The 17,335-nt window shown below is 36.1% G+C and overlaps 1 protein-coding gene across 17 annotated transcripts in view; it reads left to right on the top strand.

Moving 5' to 3' along the window:
- LIN52 (lin-52 DREAM MuvB core complex component) overlaps positions 1-17,335 on the top strand; it is a 109,188-nt gene that overhangs the window by 3,102 nt on the left and 88,751 nt on the right. For 8 of the 17 annotated variants that reach the window (XM_061156671.1, XM_061156675.1, XM_061156683.1 and 5 more), the window contains exons 2-5: positions 2,884-2,958; positions 3,698-3,735; positions 7,105-7,171; positions 9,995-10,078. In XM_061156671.1, coding sequence (XP_061012654.1) covers positions 2,884-2,958; positions 3,698-3,735; positions 7,105-7,171; positions 9,995-10,078 — 264 coding nt within the window. Of the gene's footprint in view, positions 1-2,883; positions 2,959-3,697; positions 3,736-7,104; positions 7,172-9,994; positions 10,079-11,422; positions 12,901-13,565; positions 14,323-17,335 lie in introns of those variants that run through there. The other 9 variants (XM_061156687.1, XM_061156681.1, XM_061156679.1 and 6 more) reach the window with 6 other exon arrangements.

Here is a 17,335-nt window from a genome sequence, read left to right as displayed (position 1 = left end):
GAAAACATTTAGGATTTACTCTTTTAACTTTCCTGTCTGTCATACAGCAGTGTTAGCTATCAGTTCAGTTCAGTCGCTCAGTCGTGTCCGACTCTTTGCGACCCCATGAATTGCAGCATGCCAGGCCTCCCTGTCCATCACCAACTCCCGGAGTTTACTCAAACTCATGCCCATCGAGTTGGTGATGCCATCCAGCCATCTCATCCTCTGTTGTCCCCTTTTCCTCCTGCCCCCAATCCCTCCCAGCATCAGGGTCTTTTCCAATGAGTCAGCTCTTCGCATGAGGTGGCCAAAGTACTGGAGTTTCAGCTTCAACATCAGTCCTTCCAATGAACACCTAGGACTGATCTCCTGTAGGATGGACTGGTTGGGTCTCCTTGCAGTCCAAGGGACTCTCAAGAGTCTTCTCCAACACCACAGTTCAAAAGCATCAATTTTTCGGCACTCAGCTTTTTTCACAGTCCAACTCTCACATCCATACATGACCACTGGAAAAACCATAGTCTTGACCAGACGGACCTTTGTTGGCAAAGTAATGTCTCTGCTTTTTAATTCATCATTATGCCCCTAATACTTATTTACCTTGTAACCTAAAGTTTGTACCTTTTGACCACTTTCCTCTAATTACCCCTCTTCTTACCCCCCGCTTGTAATAACCATGAGTATGATCTCTTTTTCTGTGAGTTTGTCTGTTTGCTTGTTTTAGATTGTATTCATAAGTGAAGTCATATTGTATTTGTTTTTATTTCATTTATCATAATGCCTTCAAAGTCCATATAGGTTGTCACAAGTGACAGGATTTCCTCATTTATATATGGCTGAATAATATTCCATTTGTGTGTGTGTGTGTGTGTGTGTGTGTGTGTGTATTTTCAAACTTTCTTCATCCATCAGTGGACACTTAGGTTGTTCCCGTGTCTTGGCTATTGTAGATAGTCCTGCTGTGAACTTGGGAGTTCCTTAGACTATTGGGAGGAAATTTTGTTTAGGGAAAAGGACATGTTGAAAGATTTTATAAATATGTACATTTTCTGGGGAGTGAGTTCATAGCTTTTTTTTTTTCAGATTTTCAAAAATTTGGCTTACCCAGAACATGTTAAGAACCACTGTTTATATCATTAAATTAGCTAATTTATGCAACTAATTAGTACACTGAGCACAAAGTATGTACTCAACAAATGTTAACTGTGGCTGTTAATATTAAATACCTTCTGTGTTCCCAGGGCAAGAGTGGAGAAGAAATGGTGTCAGAAAATTAGGCAGGGGCTGGATCCTGTAGGATTTTGTAGGTCACAATAGGTATGCATTCATGAATTTAGCTGGGAAGAAGTCTTTTAAGCTGGAGAGTGGCTTGAACTGATTGACATTTAACTTTCTGGAGAGTAGATTTGATAGTAGGGATGGGGAGAGGTAAGAATGGGAGCAGGGAGACCAGTAAGAGCCTCTTGAAGTGGTCCAGGAGAGAAGTGCTTGTTCCTTGGTTAATTAATGAAATTTCAAAGTGTGTTTTAGATAGAAACTACTGGATTTACTAATAGATGGGTAATGGAAGAATGAAAGAAAGGGAGGCATGAAGGATGATCCCTGGATTTTTGGATTGAGAACTGGAGTTGATGGTGGTTTTGTTTACTGAAATGGAGAAGATGGGAATTATGGTTTTTCACACATGTTAATAGAGATGTCACATAGCCACTTAGATATATAACTCTGAAGTTCCAGGAAAATATTGGGGCTGGAAATAGAAATATGGAGTCCTTGGCATATAAATGGTGGTAAAGGGTATGGGGCTAGATGAGATTTCCTTGGGAGACTTTCAGTAGAGAGTGAAGCCAGCCTAGAGTGGGCTCTGAGTAGAAGGGGAGACTGAAGGAATTGGTGAGGAAGGAGAAGAACCAGCATAGTGGTTTTGTAGAAGCTGGAGTGTTTGAAGGAGAGTGGTCAGTGAGTGGATGTTGCAAAGAGGTCACATAAGAGAGAACAGAGAAGTGACCACTGGATTTAGCAACTATAGGTCATCAGTGAACTCCGTAATAGCTGTTTCCATGCATGTAGGGGTAGAAGCCTGTTTGTGGTAGGCTAAAGAAAGACTGTGAGGTGAGGAAGAGGAGACAACAGGATGGACAGCTAAAAAACTTTTGCCGTGAAGGAGTGAGGAAGTCATGGGGTTAAGAGTTTCTTCAAAGAAGGTAAATTCCAGAGCAGACTGACTTGTTGAGTATGAGCCAGTAGAGAGGGTAGAAACTGTGCAATAGATCATTCATGATGGTGTCTTTGACAAAGCAAGAGAAGGTGGAATCCAGAGCCTGAGCAGAGGAGTTTGTCTTTTCTGAAAGCAGGGACTTCAGTGACTGGAAGGAAAGTCTGAGTATGAGTAAAGATGGGCTTCCCTGGTGGTTCATGTGGTAAAGAATCCTCCTGCAATGTAGGATACCCGGGTTTGAGCCCTGGGTCTGGAAGATTCCCATTCTCCCCTGGAGAAGGGAATGGCAACCCACTCCAGTATTCTTGCCTGGAGAATTCCTTGGACAGAGAAGCCTGGGGGGGCTACAGTCCGTAGTGTCACAGAGTCAGACACAACTGAACGACTAATACACACACAGACACTCACACACATACGTGAGTAAAGATACAGGTGGGTTGTGAACATTCACTTTTCCCAACACCCTACTAAAATGTCATTTCCCTTTTTAAAGACGGGGAGAGTAAGGAAATCATTTATTTATGTAACATCATGGCTCAGTAGCATCAGTAGTCATAGAACTCAAATCTCTAGACTTCCAGGTGAGTGAGTGTTCCAGTTTATGTTCTTTGGGATTGATATGTCATAAAATGTAAAATAATGTGTTTTGTTCTTTCTTGGCTTATCTGGGTGTTTTGTTCTAGGGGCAGATCTAGAAGCATCTTTGCTAAGTTTTGAAAAACTTGACCGGGCTTCACCAGACCTTTGGCCAGAACAGTGTAAGTTTTTGGTTTCTTTATATCAAAATTGGTGGGAAAACCAGTGCTACTTTGAGGAACATTTTTGAAGAGTTATCATTTAACTGTAATGATTAAAATTTTATTTCAGAGGAAGAGACTGAATTCTGTGGTCTGGTAGTAAGAATAACTGTTTAGTAGTTCAGTTCTTTCAGAGCACAGTGTGACTCAGAAAATGATAGAGAACCTTTAAAAAAATTATTTTTAAAAGCTATATCTGTAATAACTCAGACAATATGAGATGTATCAAGTAATTCCTTGCCTCCTTTTTTTTTTAATTTTTTTTTCCTTGCCTCCTATAAGTGCTGATAAAGTTAACTGCTGTTGTAGTTCAGTACAGAAATTTTGTATTTTTTTTAATGCTTACACAAGTAAGCAAATAAATATTTTAAAGTATATAGAGTTTGCTTTGTTTTGTTATGGGGTTGTATGATTAATGATCTACAGTTTAACTTATTCTGCCTAGTAATTTATCAGTGGATCTTTCCATGTTGATAGGTGTAGATTTACTTCATTTTTAAATTTTATTGTCTAGATCTACTATAGCTTATTTAACTCATACCCTATTTGGAAACCTAATAATATCCAAGTTTTGATATTACAAACAATTTAACAATGTATATCTTTGTGCACATAAAAGAGGATGACTGTATATGGGAGTGCCCGTTTCCTTACATATTAGCCAATATTGAATGACTAATGTTCTGTTTTTTCTTTTTAGTACCAGGTGTTGCTGAATTTGCAGCTTCCTTCAAAAGTGTAAGTAATATCTCACATAATGAAGTTTTTCCAACTTTTTGGTTCTGGATAAAATCTCAAATATCTTTTAATTTCTTTATTTTCAAGAATAATGTTATTGCCTTCATAGTATTTTGTAACTGCAACCCTGGAAGTCTGTTTATATCATCATCATGTTAATGCTCTATTTTGATATTTTGACCTTTGGCTATTAGCCTTTTCTTTCAGCTTAAAAGATTTTAAGGTAAAGCAATTGAAATATTTAATGTAATGCCAATATTCTTTTGGCCCAAACTATGATTTTGAAGTGTTTCTCTTTTGCTTATGTGATGCATTATGACTTTAACTTATACCTCCCTGGAGGAGTTTTAAGTTTCTCAGTGGCTCATCAGAAACTGAAGAAAGACATTCATTAGAGCCACTTTTCCAATTCCTAGGGCAGCAGGCATTGTACTGGATGCTCTAGATAGGTTCTCTTATGTATTCCCACTACCAGGAAGATAAGATGATTATGATGTTAGCTAGCATGTACATGATGCATACCATATGCCAGGCACTGTTCTAAACACTTTACATACATTATTTAATCTTTGCAAAACCACATGAGGGGGATTTCCCTTGCAGTCCAGTCGTTAGGACTCAGTGCTTTCACGGTCCTGGCCCTAGGTTCAATCCCTGGTTGGGAAACTAAGATCCTGCAAGCTGTGTGATATGGCCAGGGAAAAAAACAACAAGAAACAAACCCATATGATGTATAGGTACTATTATTATCCGTATTTTACAGACAGATAGCCACAAAGATGTTAAGTAGTTTACCCAAGATTATAGGCTGTAAATGGCAAAACCAGGCTTTGAACCCATAAGTCTACTTACTAGCATCCATACTTATTATACATACTTAGAAGCTTTTGTGCCCAAAGTTAGAAGCACTGACTAGCAGAGAAGCTTAGAAGTTAAGTTACTTGCCCAAGTCCTAGTGAGTGATAGGCTAGGATTTGAGCAGGGATCTGTCTGATTCCAAAGCTCATGCTGTTTCTATTAACAGATTAGGGATTTGTAATTAACTGTCTTAGTACCTTATCATATTAGTACCTTACATACCTTAGTATGTACCTTACATACCTTAACATTCTCTATTCATTAGGTTAAAGGATAACCTAGTTAGGGTTAAAGATACTGAGTTAAGTATTAAGGCCTGTGGCTTTCAGGTTCCATGAGCATATTTGTTCAAAGGGACCTTTTTGTAACTTCTTTTATTTTTCCAAAAGGTAGGGTTGTATGAAAGCTGGAGTGTATGACTTTAATATCCAGGACGGCCTGAGCATGAGTGAAGGATAGCATAGGGTTTTGAAGGCAGACACGCTTGGATTTGAATCCTGAATCTGTTACTTCACTATCTGTGACCTGAGCAAGTTTCCTAACATTTTTGAGCCTTAGTTTTCTCATGTAATACTACCTCATAGACTTAGTAGAAAATGGCATAATGCATGTAAAATGCTTTGCATAGTGCCAAGAACTAATAAACTATACACAGTAGCTAGTATTAGATCAGCCTTTGTCTAGTAGATTAAATAGAAAGTATTTGATTTAGTTTTCATGAATTCTCATTCATACTGAATTTTTAGTTTAGTAAATTATATTTGTTGCAACTAACTACTTTGAGTTGTAAACATAAATAGGTTGTTTTTTAAAACTTTTGTTATGAGCATGGTTTGAAAATCTGAAGAAATATCTATACCTTTTCCCTGGACGTTTGCACATACGTATTGAGTTTTGTTTCTAGGGGTTCAGGGCCATCCCAGGGCCTCAGGTTAATCCCCTGGAATATTCTGATTCCCGACTAGGGGTAAAAGTGGTGAATTTGACCTAAAACCTTCAAGGGAAGGTAGAGTAGTGGTTTTGGAACTCTGACTTCATGGGTTTTGAATCATGGTTCCAGTATCTCTATGACTTGAGGCAAGTGGTTTATAATCTTCCTAAACATCTGTTGTTTTTTTCATTTGTAAAATGAGGAGGAGGATAATACCTTTTTCATAGGGTCGATTTGGAAAATAAATGACATGATGCATGTAAAGTGTTTTACTTGTCACATAGTACCAAATAAAAGTGAATTTAAAAAAAAAGGCATAAATGAGTCCTGGAGATATAATATACAGCATGGTAACTACAGTTAATAATATAACTGTAGTTAATAATACTATATTGCCTGTTTGAAAGTTGCTAAGAGATCTTAAAAATTCTCATTATAAGAAAAAAACTTTTGTAGCCATATACGGTGATGACTGTCAACTAGACTTCTTGTGGCATTCATTTCCCAATATACACAAATACTGAATTATTATGCTATACACCCAAAACTAATATAATGGTATGTGTCAGTTATACTGCAGTTTAAGAAAAGGAAAAGGGCTCAAAGTTGAAGGGAAATCTCAGAATTGTTCATATACCAGCTATGGAGCTTTTAAAAAATAGATATGTAAAAAAAAAAAAAATAGATGTGTAATGCCCTTGCTCTGTTCTTTGCACTGGACGCTCTCCCACACCCTGATATTCTGAATCAGTGCATCTGGGTTATGGCCTAGTTATTTGTATATTTTTAAAGTTACACAGCTGGTTCTCATGTGTAGTCTGGATTGAAAGCTGTTATGCCAAAGCTGTTCTAAGAATGAGCTCTCTTTCATATTTTGTAAGTTCACTATCAGGAATGAAAAGAAACTTAAAATTCTAAAGTTTTCTATAACATTTACAATAAAATGAAATTTTAAGTGATGAGCATTCCAGTATTCTCTTGTTCAGATTGAAGATTTTCTCATTCTTGGTTCTTCTTTGAAACTCTTCTCTTCTGCCAGCAAATGTTACTTCCTGATTATTGTTTCAAACAGTTTAGTTGGAGGCTTTCACTAGTCGTGAATTTCCAGTAGTTTCTGTCATGACTATACCAATCTGTTATACGTATAGCAGTAACAGTAGTCAGACCTAATTTTCTAAGATCATTTCTTTAAAACCAGCTTTTAAAGATGAAGAGTATTGTTTTGTAAGGGTTCTTTGTGCAGGCCGTATCTGAACCTGGAGAAATCTGGGTATTTGAAATTACAATTTGCCAGTGTTTTCAAGGGTTTCCCTGGTGGCTCAGGTGGTAAAGAATCTGCCTGCAATGCAGGAGACCCAGGTTTGATCCCTGGGTTGGGAATCTCCCCTGGAGAAGAGAATAGCTACCCACTCTAGTATTGTTGCCTGGATAATTCCACGGACAGAGGAGCCTGGTGGGCTATAGGCCATGGAGTTGCAGAGTCAGACAGCTGTGTGAAAAGCTCTTTTTCTTATAAGAAAGAAGAATAGGGTCTCTTCATACTTTGCATTTGTCTGAATGGATGTATTATTTTCTGACAGCCTATTACTAGCTCTCCACCCAAATGGATGGCTGAAATAGAACGTGATGACATCGACATGTTGAAAGGTAAGCAGTGCTGGTGACCTTTAACTTTTGACCTGACATTTGCTCCTCCACATACCACCTTAACAGTTTTTCTCTCACTATTCCGTTAAAAGTATTCTTGGCTTCAAATTGCCTATTTAGCCATCATACTCATGTTTTTCATATCTAAATGCCCTTCTCTACTTTTTCATGTGTAGAAATCTTACCAATTCAAGACTCAATCGTAATGATTGCTGCTGCTGCTAAGTTCCTGTAATATTAACTTTATTTTGTATGGTGCTTAGAGTTAATTAAAAGCTCTCATGTAAATTTTCTCATTCTAATTCTCATAAAGGTTCTTTGAGTTAGGTATGATACCTAAGTTTCAGAGGTTAACTTAAACCAAGGTTTATTAGAAAGAGTTAAAATTTAAACTCAGATGTTTTTAAGACTAGTCTGTTATTACTATAACACAAATGGCTTATTTAGGATTTACTGCTGTCTATTGTTGCCAGTACTATTAATTGACAACCCTGGAGTGGGTTAAGACCTGTCTTTTAGTTCTTTCTATCTCATCAATTTCTCCAACAAAGAATACTGTAAGTAGTGAATATTTGATAAATGACTTGGAACTCAACCACAAAGTAGAAATTTAAATTAAAAAACATTAATTTTCCTTGATTTTGTTCTACTTTATTTGATTTTTTATCATCCTTCTGGTGGTAAGATTCATGATGGTGGTGAAGTAATAGACTGAAGTTAAGGTAGAAAATCCAGGATTCTTAAGCTATTTAAGCAGCTGAACAGATCGAGAAAGTCTACTTATGCCAGATATAGATAATAAATGTAGCATGATAAGTTGCAGAAAATAACACCTCTGTTTGATCTCAGAAGTAATTCATTGTTCTGCGTGAAATACTTAAAAGCAGATCCCCTCCTCTAGCCAGGGGAAAATTAAGTCTCAAGGGCATCTCAGGTTCATTGCTCTAATGTTCCAAATAGACATTTATGTAATATTCCATCAGCATGTATTTTCTACGGAAACTTCAAAGTTTTAGGAAAGGATCAGAGCATTATGTTTTATGCAAATTGGCCTATGTCTTAAACCTAAAAGTAATTGGGTTCTATTTAAATGAAAATCTCGGAAAGTAAGTTTTTACTTTAAGTTTACTGTCTTCTTTTCTGGTAAACTATAACAAGTTTTATAGGCATTTGATTTGGAGAAAACATTTGGATTAATAGTCTTTTTTTCCTAAACAAAGTATGCCTTTTATGACAGAGTGTGCTGGAATAATTACTGAGTTTACTAGGTTATAAATTATTTTTCTCTGTACAGTGAAAGTATATTGGAAACTGTTAAGAGTTTTAAGTGATAGAATTTCAAATCAAACTAGCTTAAGCAAAAGGATTTTATTCACATAAATAAAAATTCTAGGGCTTCCCTGGTGGCTCAGTGGTAAAGAATCCTCCTGCCAGTGCAGGAGATCTGGGTTCAATCCCTGATCCGGGAAGATCCCACATGCCTCGGAGCAACCAAGCCTGGGAGCCCAACTACTGAGCCCATGTGCCACAACTACTGAAGTCTGAACACTCTAGATCTCGTGCTGTGCAACAAGAGAAGCCTCTGCAATGAGAAGCCCTCGCACCGCAACTAGAAAGTGGCCCCTGCTTTCCACAACTAGAGAAAGCCCCCACGCAGCAAGGAAGAGCCAGCCCAGCCAAATAAATAAATTATAAAAAAATAAAAATAAAAATTCTAGGAGTAGAAATAGCTTTGAGCATATCTTGATCTTTGACTCTTACTTATTTACTTTATATTGCTATTTTATTTAGTGTTTTATTGCTATTTTATTGTTAATTGAAATATTGTGTATGTGTGCTCGGTCATATACAACTCTTTGAGACCCCATGAACTGTATGTAGCCTGCCAGGCTCCTCTGTCGGTGGAATTTTCCAGTCAAGAATATTGGAGCAGGTTACCGTTTCCTACTCCAGGGGATCTTTCTGACCTAGGGGTTGAACCCACGTCTCCTGAGTCTCCAGTATTGGCTGGCAGATTCTTTACCACTATGCACCTGGGAAGGGCTTCCCTGGTAGTTCAGCTGGTGAAGAATCTGCCTGCAATGTAGGAGATCCCAGTTCTGTTCCTGGGTAGGTCAGGAAGATCCCCTGGAGAAGGGATAGGCTACCCACTCCAATATTCTTGAGCTTCCCTGGTGGCTCAGCAAGTAAAGAATCCGCCAGGAATGTGGGAGACCTGGGTTCAATCCCTGGGTTGGGAAGATCTACCTGGGTTGGGAACAGCTACCCACTCCAGTATTCTTGCCTGGAGAATTCCATGAACTGTATAGTCCATGGGCTTGCAAAGAGTCGGACATGACTGAATGACTTTCACACTCTCTTTTCACCTGGGAAGTACCAGCTGGACCAGTGAGGACTTATGAATGATGGTGGAGACGGTGTCCATATTGCAAGTCAAAGATCTGTCTGTAGGCTTTCTCAATGCTGTGTCCGATCACAAGGTTCCGTATTTTAGTAGTGTATTCATTTTGTATGATAGGCAAAGTGAATGTTATAAAAGGGTCCTCAGGATAAAACACATAATTGCTATTGTATTTATGCTAACTCTCTTCTCATTAAGTGGGTAAGTTCATATGAGGCATTTTGCAGTGGTGGAAAAATTCACTGATTTGTATGTCTGTTTGTTTAGGGTGAGTGAGTGGATAAGAATAGATATGGATCCATTTTCTATTTACTCGATAGTAATTAGGTTTGAAAACTTTTATAGCAAGGGTCTGCAACCCATGTGAGTTGTTACTAGAAAGAAAGAAAGAAATGCTATTGAAGTGAATGATTCTGTTTCAGAACTGGGGAGCCTCACCACAGCTAACTTGATGGAGAAGGTACGAGGCCTTCAGAACCTGGCCTATCAGTTGGGGCTGGATGAGTGTGAGTACCCAGATCACATTTATTCAGGGGCCATGCTGTGTATTTCATGATGCGTTCGGGCATAATTCAGGAAGTATCTTTATTAGGTGTTCTAAAGGTAAGAAGCCACTGTGATCTATGAAGTAAGCCTTTTACCATAGAGTGTGCTGGAATAATTACCAAGTTTACTAGGTTGCAAGTTATTTTTCTCTGTACAGTGAAAGTATATTGGAAACTCTCTTGAGTTTTAAGTGATAGAATGTCAAGTCGAACTAGTTTAAGCAAAAGGATTTTATTCACATACATCAAAATTCTAGGAGTAGAAATAATTTTGAGCATATCTTGATCCTTGACTCTGACTTACTTTTTATTGACGTAGAGTTGATTTACAATGTTGTGTTAATTTCTGTTGTACAGCAAAGTGACTCAGTTATACTCACATATACATTCTCTTTTATATTCATTTTCATTATGGTTTATCACAGGATGTTCAATATAGTCCCCTGTGCTATATAGTAGGACCTTATTTATCCATTCTAAAGGTAATAGTTTGCATCTGCTAACCCCAAACTCCAGTCCATCCCTCTCCAGATCCATGACGCTTAGTGATGTCTTAGGAATGTGCTCTTGTTCTTGCTTTTGTTTTACATCTCAGAGTTCTGCTTCACTCATGCATTATTATTATTCTTTGACCTTGCACTCAGGAAGGTGACCAATAGGAACTCCAGTTTATATGTCTTTAAATCTTGTAATCCCAAAAGAAAAGATGTTTTCTTTCTTTCTTTTTTTTTTTAGAAGATGTTTTTTGAAAATTCCCCAGAAAAGGTCCTGGGGAGACCTCTGACTATTCCATCTTGGCTTACATACCTTTCCTGGAACCAGTGCTTTAGCCAAGTAGCATAGAGCACTGAGATGGGCCAGCCTGGGGCCGGGGTGCAAATGCAGATTGGAACCGTTAGTCTGACTCAGATCACGTGGAATGCATTCAGGGAGATTGCTTCCCCAAAGGAAGGGTTTTATAACACACCAAGAATGTAATCTGCCAGTATGAGTAATGCTTTTAAAATTCTGTGTTCCTGTCTGCTCTCCAGTCTTTTAGTTTAAAATGATTTTTAACTATATTTCTTTCCATACTCTGTTTATTATAAAACCGGCAAAGGAATTGTAGAAAATTTTCACTTTGTAATTGAAAGACATACTCAACATAGAGTGTTAGAACTTTGTTCTCATTGGGTAGGTACTTCCTGAGACCTTGATAAATGCACAATTTTGAGATACTACTGTAGCTTATGACTTCAAAACTGTTTTGTACTGATTAATGTAATTGCCAACAGCAGTTTAACAGATTGTTTGTCTTGTTTATAGAACATGCAATGGATTTGTCCACATCGTTGATTTTACTACCAATTCAACATTTCACTTTAAAATTTAATTTAAAACTACCAATTTTCAACTAATAGCACTTCCTTAGTCCTGTTTTTGTTTTCTTTATTTCCATTACTATCATTAGCAGTTGACGTTTGTTTCCCAAGAAAACATTTTAAAATCACTTCATGGATCAAGGAGCAGAGAGCCACAGACTGCTCTGAGACATGGTTGCTAGATGGTCTGCGATGTGCCCTCATTGTTGCCTAACTCCTCTGTGTACTAGTCATTTATTTCTCATGATTGAAGCTTGTCTTGGCAGAATTACTCTTTACCATGTATGTCATAGACATCAAGGGTTTATAATGAAAACCCCATGATTATTAAATTCATAAATGCGAGACTTATACAGTGTAGAACTTGATTCTGTTTCTAGCTTTGGATAATACACGCTGTAATGATCACAGCGATCAATCCTTTATCTATGTCAATTTTTCTTATGAAATAAAGTTTTTTCAAAAGAGATAAAATTTTGTTTATTATATCAAGAAGATGCTATATTACTGAATGTATTTATCAACAGTGTTGTCTCTAGTTAGTTGTAGATGAAATTACTGTATTCCCTCTGATTAGTTTTTCTTTTCCTATTTTCCTGCTGAGAAAGATAATGAAGTATTTTTTCTCTACTTTTTATTATGAAAAATTTTAAACATATACCAGAGGAAAGTAGAAAATTGACCTTATATACTGATGACTTGGTTTTATAGTTAGCATCTGGTCGATCTGTTTCAACCTTTGCCAACCTACATAATTAAAGCAAGTCTCAGGCATCATATTGTCTCACTACTAAATAACTTCATATGTGAGTCCAAAAGACAGGGACTTTCTTTCCTTTTTTTTTCCTTAAGTATAATTGTGATTCTATTAATTATGCCTAAAGAATTTTAACAAACTTGTTTAATATCATCAGATAGCCAGTCAGAATTCATATTTCCCTGGTTCACTCATAATTGTCTTTATATAGTTGGTTGGTCTGAATCAGAATTTAAGTAAGGTACTATATTTGATTGATATGTCTCTTAAGTTTCTTTTAATCTGGCATAGCTCCACCTCCCTATTTTTTTCCTTTGCAATTTATTATTGTTCCTTTTTCTGTGGAATTTTCCCCATTCTGGATTTTGTTGCTTTTATTCCTTTGGTAGTGCTTAATATGGCCATCTATCCCTTTTTATTCCCCAGTAATTAGATTTAGAAGCTCATACAGATACAGGATTGATTTTTATTTTTATTTTGACAAGAATATTTCATAAATGGTGTTGTACACATCCTTCAGAAGGGTTCATCCTGTCTGCTTGTCTCTCTTTGTGATGTTGAGATTAATTCATTGATAAAGGTATTGTTTGCCAGATCTATTACTCATAAAATTCTCCATCAGCCTTACAACCAGAGTTTTAGCAGCCATTGAAAACTGCCTAGATTCACTATTTTATTATAGGCTGTGAAATGGTATTACACTAATTCTATCATTCCTTCTTACTAGCTAGGATTTTTCTGCAAAGAACTTTATCTTAACCAACTCTTCATTATTTATTACCTTGAATGCTGTTCTTACTGGATAAATGATTCTTGATCAGTTTTTAGAATAATGAGTTGGTTCTCTGAGCATCAGTAAATCTATTTTAATGTCTTTCCACACAAACAGAAACTTGGTGTGGTTTGTTTCAGTTTTTATTCCACACAGCTAAGATCATCATTATTATTAATTAAGTATTTCTATTTCTAAAACTTAAGGCTTTGGAGGTAGGAGTTTGAAGTCACCTAACTCAGTGACCTTAAGCTGGGAACCAAAATTCTGCAGTAGAAATGCTTGTTTCTGCCAGATATGTTCTATGAGCACAGCTGAGATTTCTCAAAATTATTTTCTAGTTCAAAATACAGCTTTCTTTCAATTTCTGTAGCAGTGCTTTGCTACTGATTGTCATTTTCCCTGATCATGATAATTAGTTGACATGCAGAAAATAGTTTTTTAATTTAGAATTGGTAAGAATCACATTGATATGTAGTAGATTTCTTGGCTATAACCTCTTTGTTTTATTGTGTATGGGATATTTGCATAAAAACAAGATTCTTTTTGTCCTTACAGATTATTCATCTACTCTAGGGGTTGACGTTTACTTGACACCCTAATCTGGTGTTTCGATATCTCAATCCTCCTTCCTGCATTAATTGAGAGGATGACATGGATGAAAAATAAGCAATACGAACTGATGAATCCCCAAGGACCCGTGATCCTGTTTTCATGCAAATATCTGTAACTGATAAAGATGATGGAAAGAAAAAAAATGCAAAAAAAATGTGTCCTCAAAACATGATTGTTTGTCTCTTCCCTGGAGCATTGTTAAGTGTTAGTATAGAAAAAATGTGAACCTTCTAGGGCTAATAGCAACTAGATTGTATCTTTTGGAAGATGAACCCTGCCTCTTGATTTAGTACATGATTATATCTCAGATAACCCTTCTGGTGTGCAGGTTTTGGAATGCAGTAATGTTTTATATAGTTATTTATGGCTTTTCATGATTGGGGCCCTCAGACTTTATATGGGCAGTTAATTTATGTGAAATTCCTGTGAAATACATAGAATTATAAAAAACTACTTCTACTGTATGAAGAATTCCATTTCTGTTACTTCCATCTGAGTTCTGTGTCCTTCTTGTCTTACCAAAACTATTGTAGTCACCTTCTAACTGCCCTCCCTGTGTCTCAGCTACTTCATATAAGTCCATCTTGTTCACCAGTATGAGGTTAATTTTTCTAAAGTAGCGTTTGCTTTCTGTTTGTCCTTTACTCTTCAGTCATTAGTAGTGTTTCATTACCCATACAATAAAATTCAGATTCCTTAACATGGCTTTCAAAATCCTCTTACTCTGGGCTGAGCCTAATGTCTAGCCTTCTTACTGCTCCCGTACAGAATACCATGCATCGTCTGCATTTGAAATTCTCTTCCTGGGACACTTCCCCCATCTTCTTAATTCGATTCATGTGGTTCCTTTTCTCAGGAAGCCCTCCCTGACCTATTTCTAGTGTAGGAATTTTATTTGTCCTTTATTATTTAGCCAGAATCTACCTCTTTCATCAGCCTTTCCTTTTCAAACTTGATCTAGAAAGTGAACTCACTTTTCTGACCTCCCAGATAGCTCCTAGAGCAGTTCATTTTTTTCATTTTTTTGTCACTTTTACCATTCTGGGAGACTTCTGGTTTGTGTCTTATCTCTTAGATTAATTGTAACTCTTGAAGATAAGAATCATATTTTGGAGCTGTCTTCATAATCCACAGAGTACCTGTCCATATGGCAGTATGTATTTGCTGATTGGATGACTGAATGATCAACTCCTTGATGCCTTTCGATGAAATGAATGAAATCCATTCACTTAAAACTGAAAAAGTGGAGCTTCTGGAAATTGTTCTTTTTCTGGATAGTTTGTGTTTTAATGATGAGTAGTAACATTTGAAGATCTCATAATGTCTGGAATTTTTCTCTTATGACAGTGGATGATCAACCACACGTAGTAAATATAGTGTGAAACTTGTTAATAATGGTTTGATTTTGTCTTCTACCTGACCGCTACTCCAGTGTTATTATGACCTGGGCAGTGGTCATGATTTATTCATGTAGGTTGCAGCAGCACATCTCTTGTTTTATTCCTCAGACCCATTGAACTGACGTAAATCTTATTGAATATTGATTCTCAACAGTTTTTGTCCTTTAAAAAAAATTTACCCCTGTCCTTGAAAGCTACAAACATTTTAGTAATTATGTGGATTACCTGCTTGCTGGCGATATTCAAAATAATGTTAAATGGAATGTGAAGATTGGGAAAGCAGCAGATCGTGCCATTTGAAACTAGAGCTAAAGCTTGGAGTTCTGATTCATTTCTTCCCTTTCCTTTTTTTTATGACAGCTTTACTGAGCTGTAATTCACATACCCTATAATCCACTTATTTATAGTGTACAATTCAGTGATTTTTAGTATTTTCAGAGATGTACAGCCATTACCACAATCAATTTTAAAACATTTTCATCACCTCTCAAAGAAATCCTGTACTCGTTAGCAGTCACTCCTCATTTTCCCCTAAACTCCATAGGCCTAGGCCACTACTAGTATACTTCCTGTCTCTGAATTTCTTGTGTAGACATGTCATATAAATGAAATCATATTATGTGGTCTCTTGTGACTGGTTTCTTTCACTTATAGTATTTTCAGTGTTCATCTGTGTTGTAGCATGTATCAAGACTTCATTTTAGAATTGAATAATATTCTACTGTAAAGGTGTATTTATCTACTAGTTATTTACATTATATTTATCCACTAGTTAGTGGACATTTGGGTTATTTCCTTTATCTGGCTAGTATGAATAATGCTGCTGTGAACACTCATGTACTAGTTTTTGTGTGGACATATGTTTTCATCCTCTTTAGTTTATGACTAGGAATGGAATTTCTGGGTCATATGGTAACTCTATATCTAATCTTTTGAGGAACTGTCAGAATATTTTCCATACTGGCTGCACAATTTTACATTCCCATCAGCAGTGTATGAAGGTTCCAATTTCTCAACACCTTGCCAATACTTACTGTTTGTTTTTTAAAAATTATTACAAAATCCGTCCTAGTGGATGTATTATGAAGAGTGGTATTTCACTGTGGTTTGGATTTGCCTTTTCCCTAATAACTAGTGATATTGAGCATGTTTTCATGTACCTATTGACTAGTTGTATGTCTTTTTTAGAGAACTATATTCAGGTCCTTTGCCCAGTTAAAATTTGAATTATTTGTTTTTTTTTTTTTTTTTAATTATTGAGTTTTAAGAGTTCTTTATGTATTCTAGAAGCAGGTTGCTTTTTTGATATGTAATTTGTAGAAGGTTTTCTTACAGTTTGTGGGTTATCTTCTTACTTTCTTATGGTATTCTTTGAGACACAGAAGTTTAATTTTAATGAAGTCCAATTTATCAGTTATTTCTTTTGTTGATTGTATTTTGATGTCATACCTAAGAAACTATTGCCTAACTATAAAGATTTATACCTATGTTTTCTTCTAAGAGTTTTAGTCTTTAGCTTTTATGGTTAGGTATTTGATCCATTTTAAGTTAATTTTTTATATATGGTATAAGGGTAGGGATGCAAATTAATTCTTTTGAGTATGGATATCCAGTTGTTTCAGCACCATTTGTTGAAAAGACTGTTCCTTTCCCACTGAATTGTATTGGCATTTTTGTCAAAAATCAATTGACCATAAACATGAAGTTTTATTTCTGGACTCTCAGTTCTATTCTACTGACTTGCATATCTATACTTACAGTAGTACCTCACTGTTTTGATTACTGTAACTTTGTAATAAGTTTTGAAATTTGGATTTGTGAGTTTTCCAACTTTTTCTGTTTCAAGATTTTTCTTCTTCTTTTTTTTTTTTTTTAATATTCTGGGTCTCATGAATTTCCATAGGAATTTTAACTTGTCAGTTGTTGCCAAGAGGTCAGATGACATTTGAATAGGAATTGCACTGAATCTGTAGATCAGTTTCAGGGAGAGTATTCCCATCTTAATGAAATTAAAGTTGTTCATGAATGTGGTATATCTTTTTGTTTATTCAAGTCTCCTTTCATTTCTTTAAACAATATTTTGTAGTTTGCAAAGTATAAGTGTTACACTTCGTTTGTTAAAATTTAATCCTAAGTGTTTTAAATTTTTGATGCTATTATAAATGGAATTGTTTTTCTAATTTGATTTTCAGTTTGCACATTGCTGCTGTAGAGAAATACAATCAATTTTTGTATATTGATATTATATCCTGCAACTTTACCGAACTTATTTATAAGTTCTAATTGTATTTTAGCAGATTACTTAAGATTTTC

This window comes from Dama dama, chromosome 12, assembly GCF_033118175.1.
Source record: "Dama dama isolate Ldn47 chromosome 12, ASM3311817v1, whole genome shotgun sequence".
Lineage (NCBI taxonomy): Eukaryota > Metazoa > Chordata > Mammalia > Artiodactyla > Cervidae > Dama > Dama dama.
Note: the sequence above shows the minus strand (reverse complement) of the source record. Positions and strands in the feature narration are given on the sequence as shown.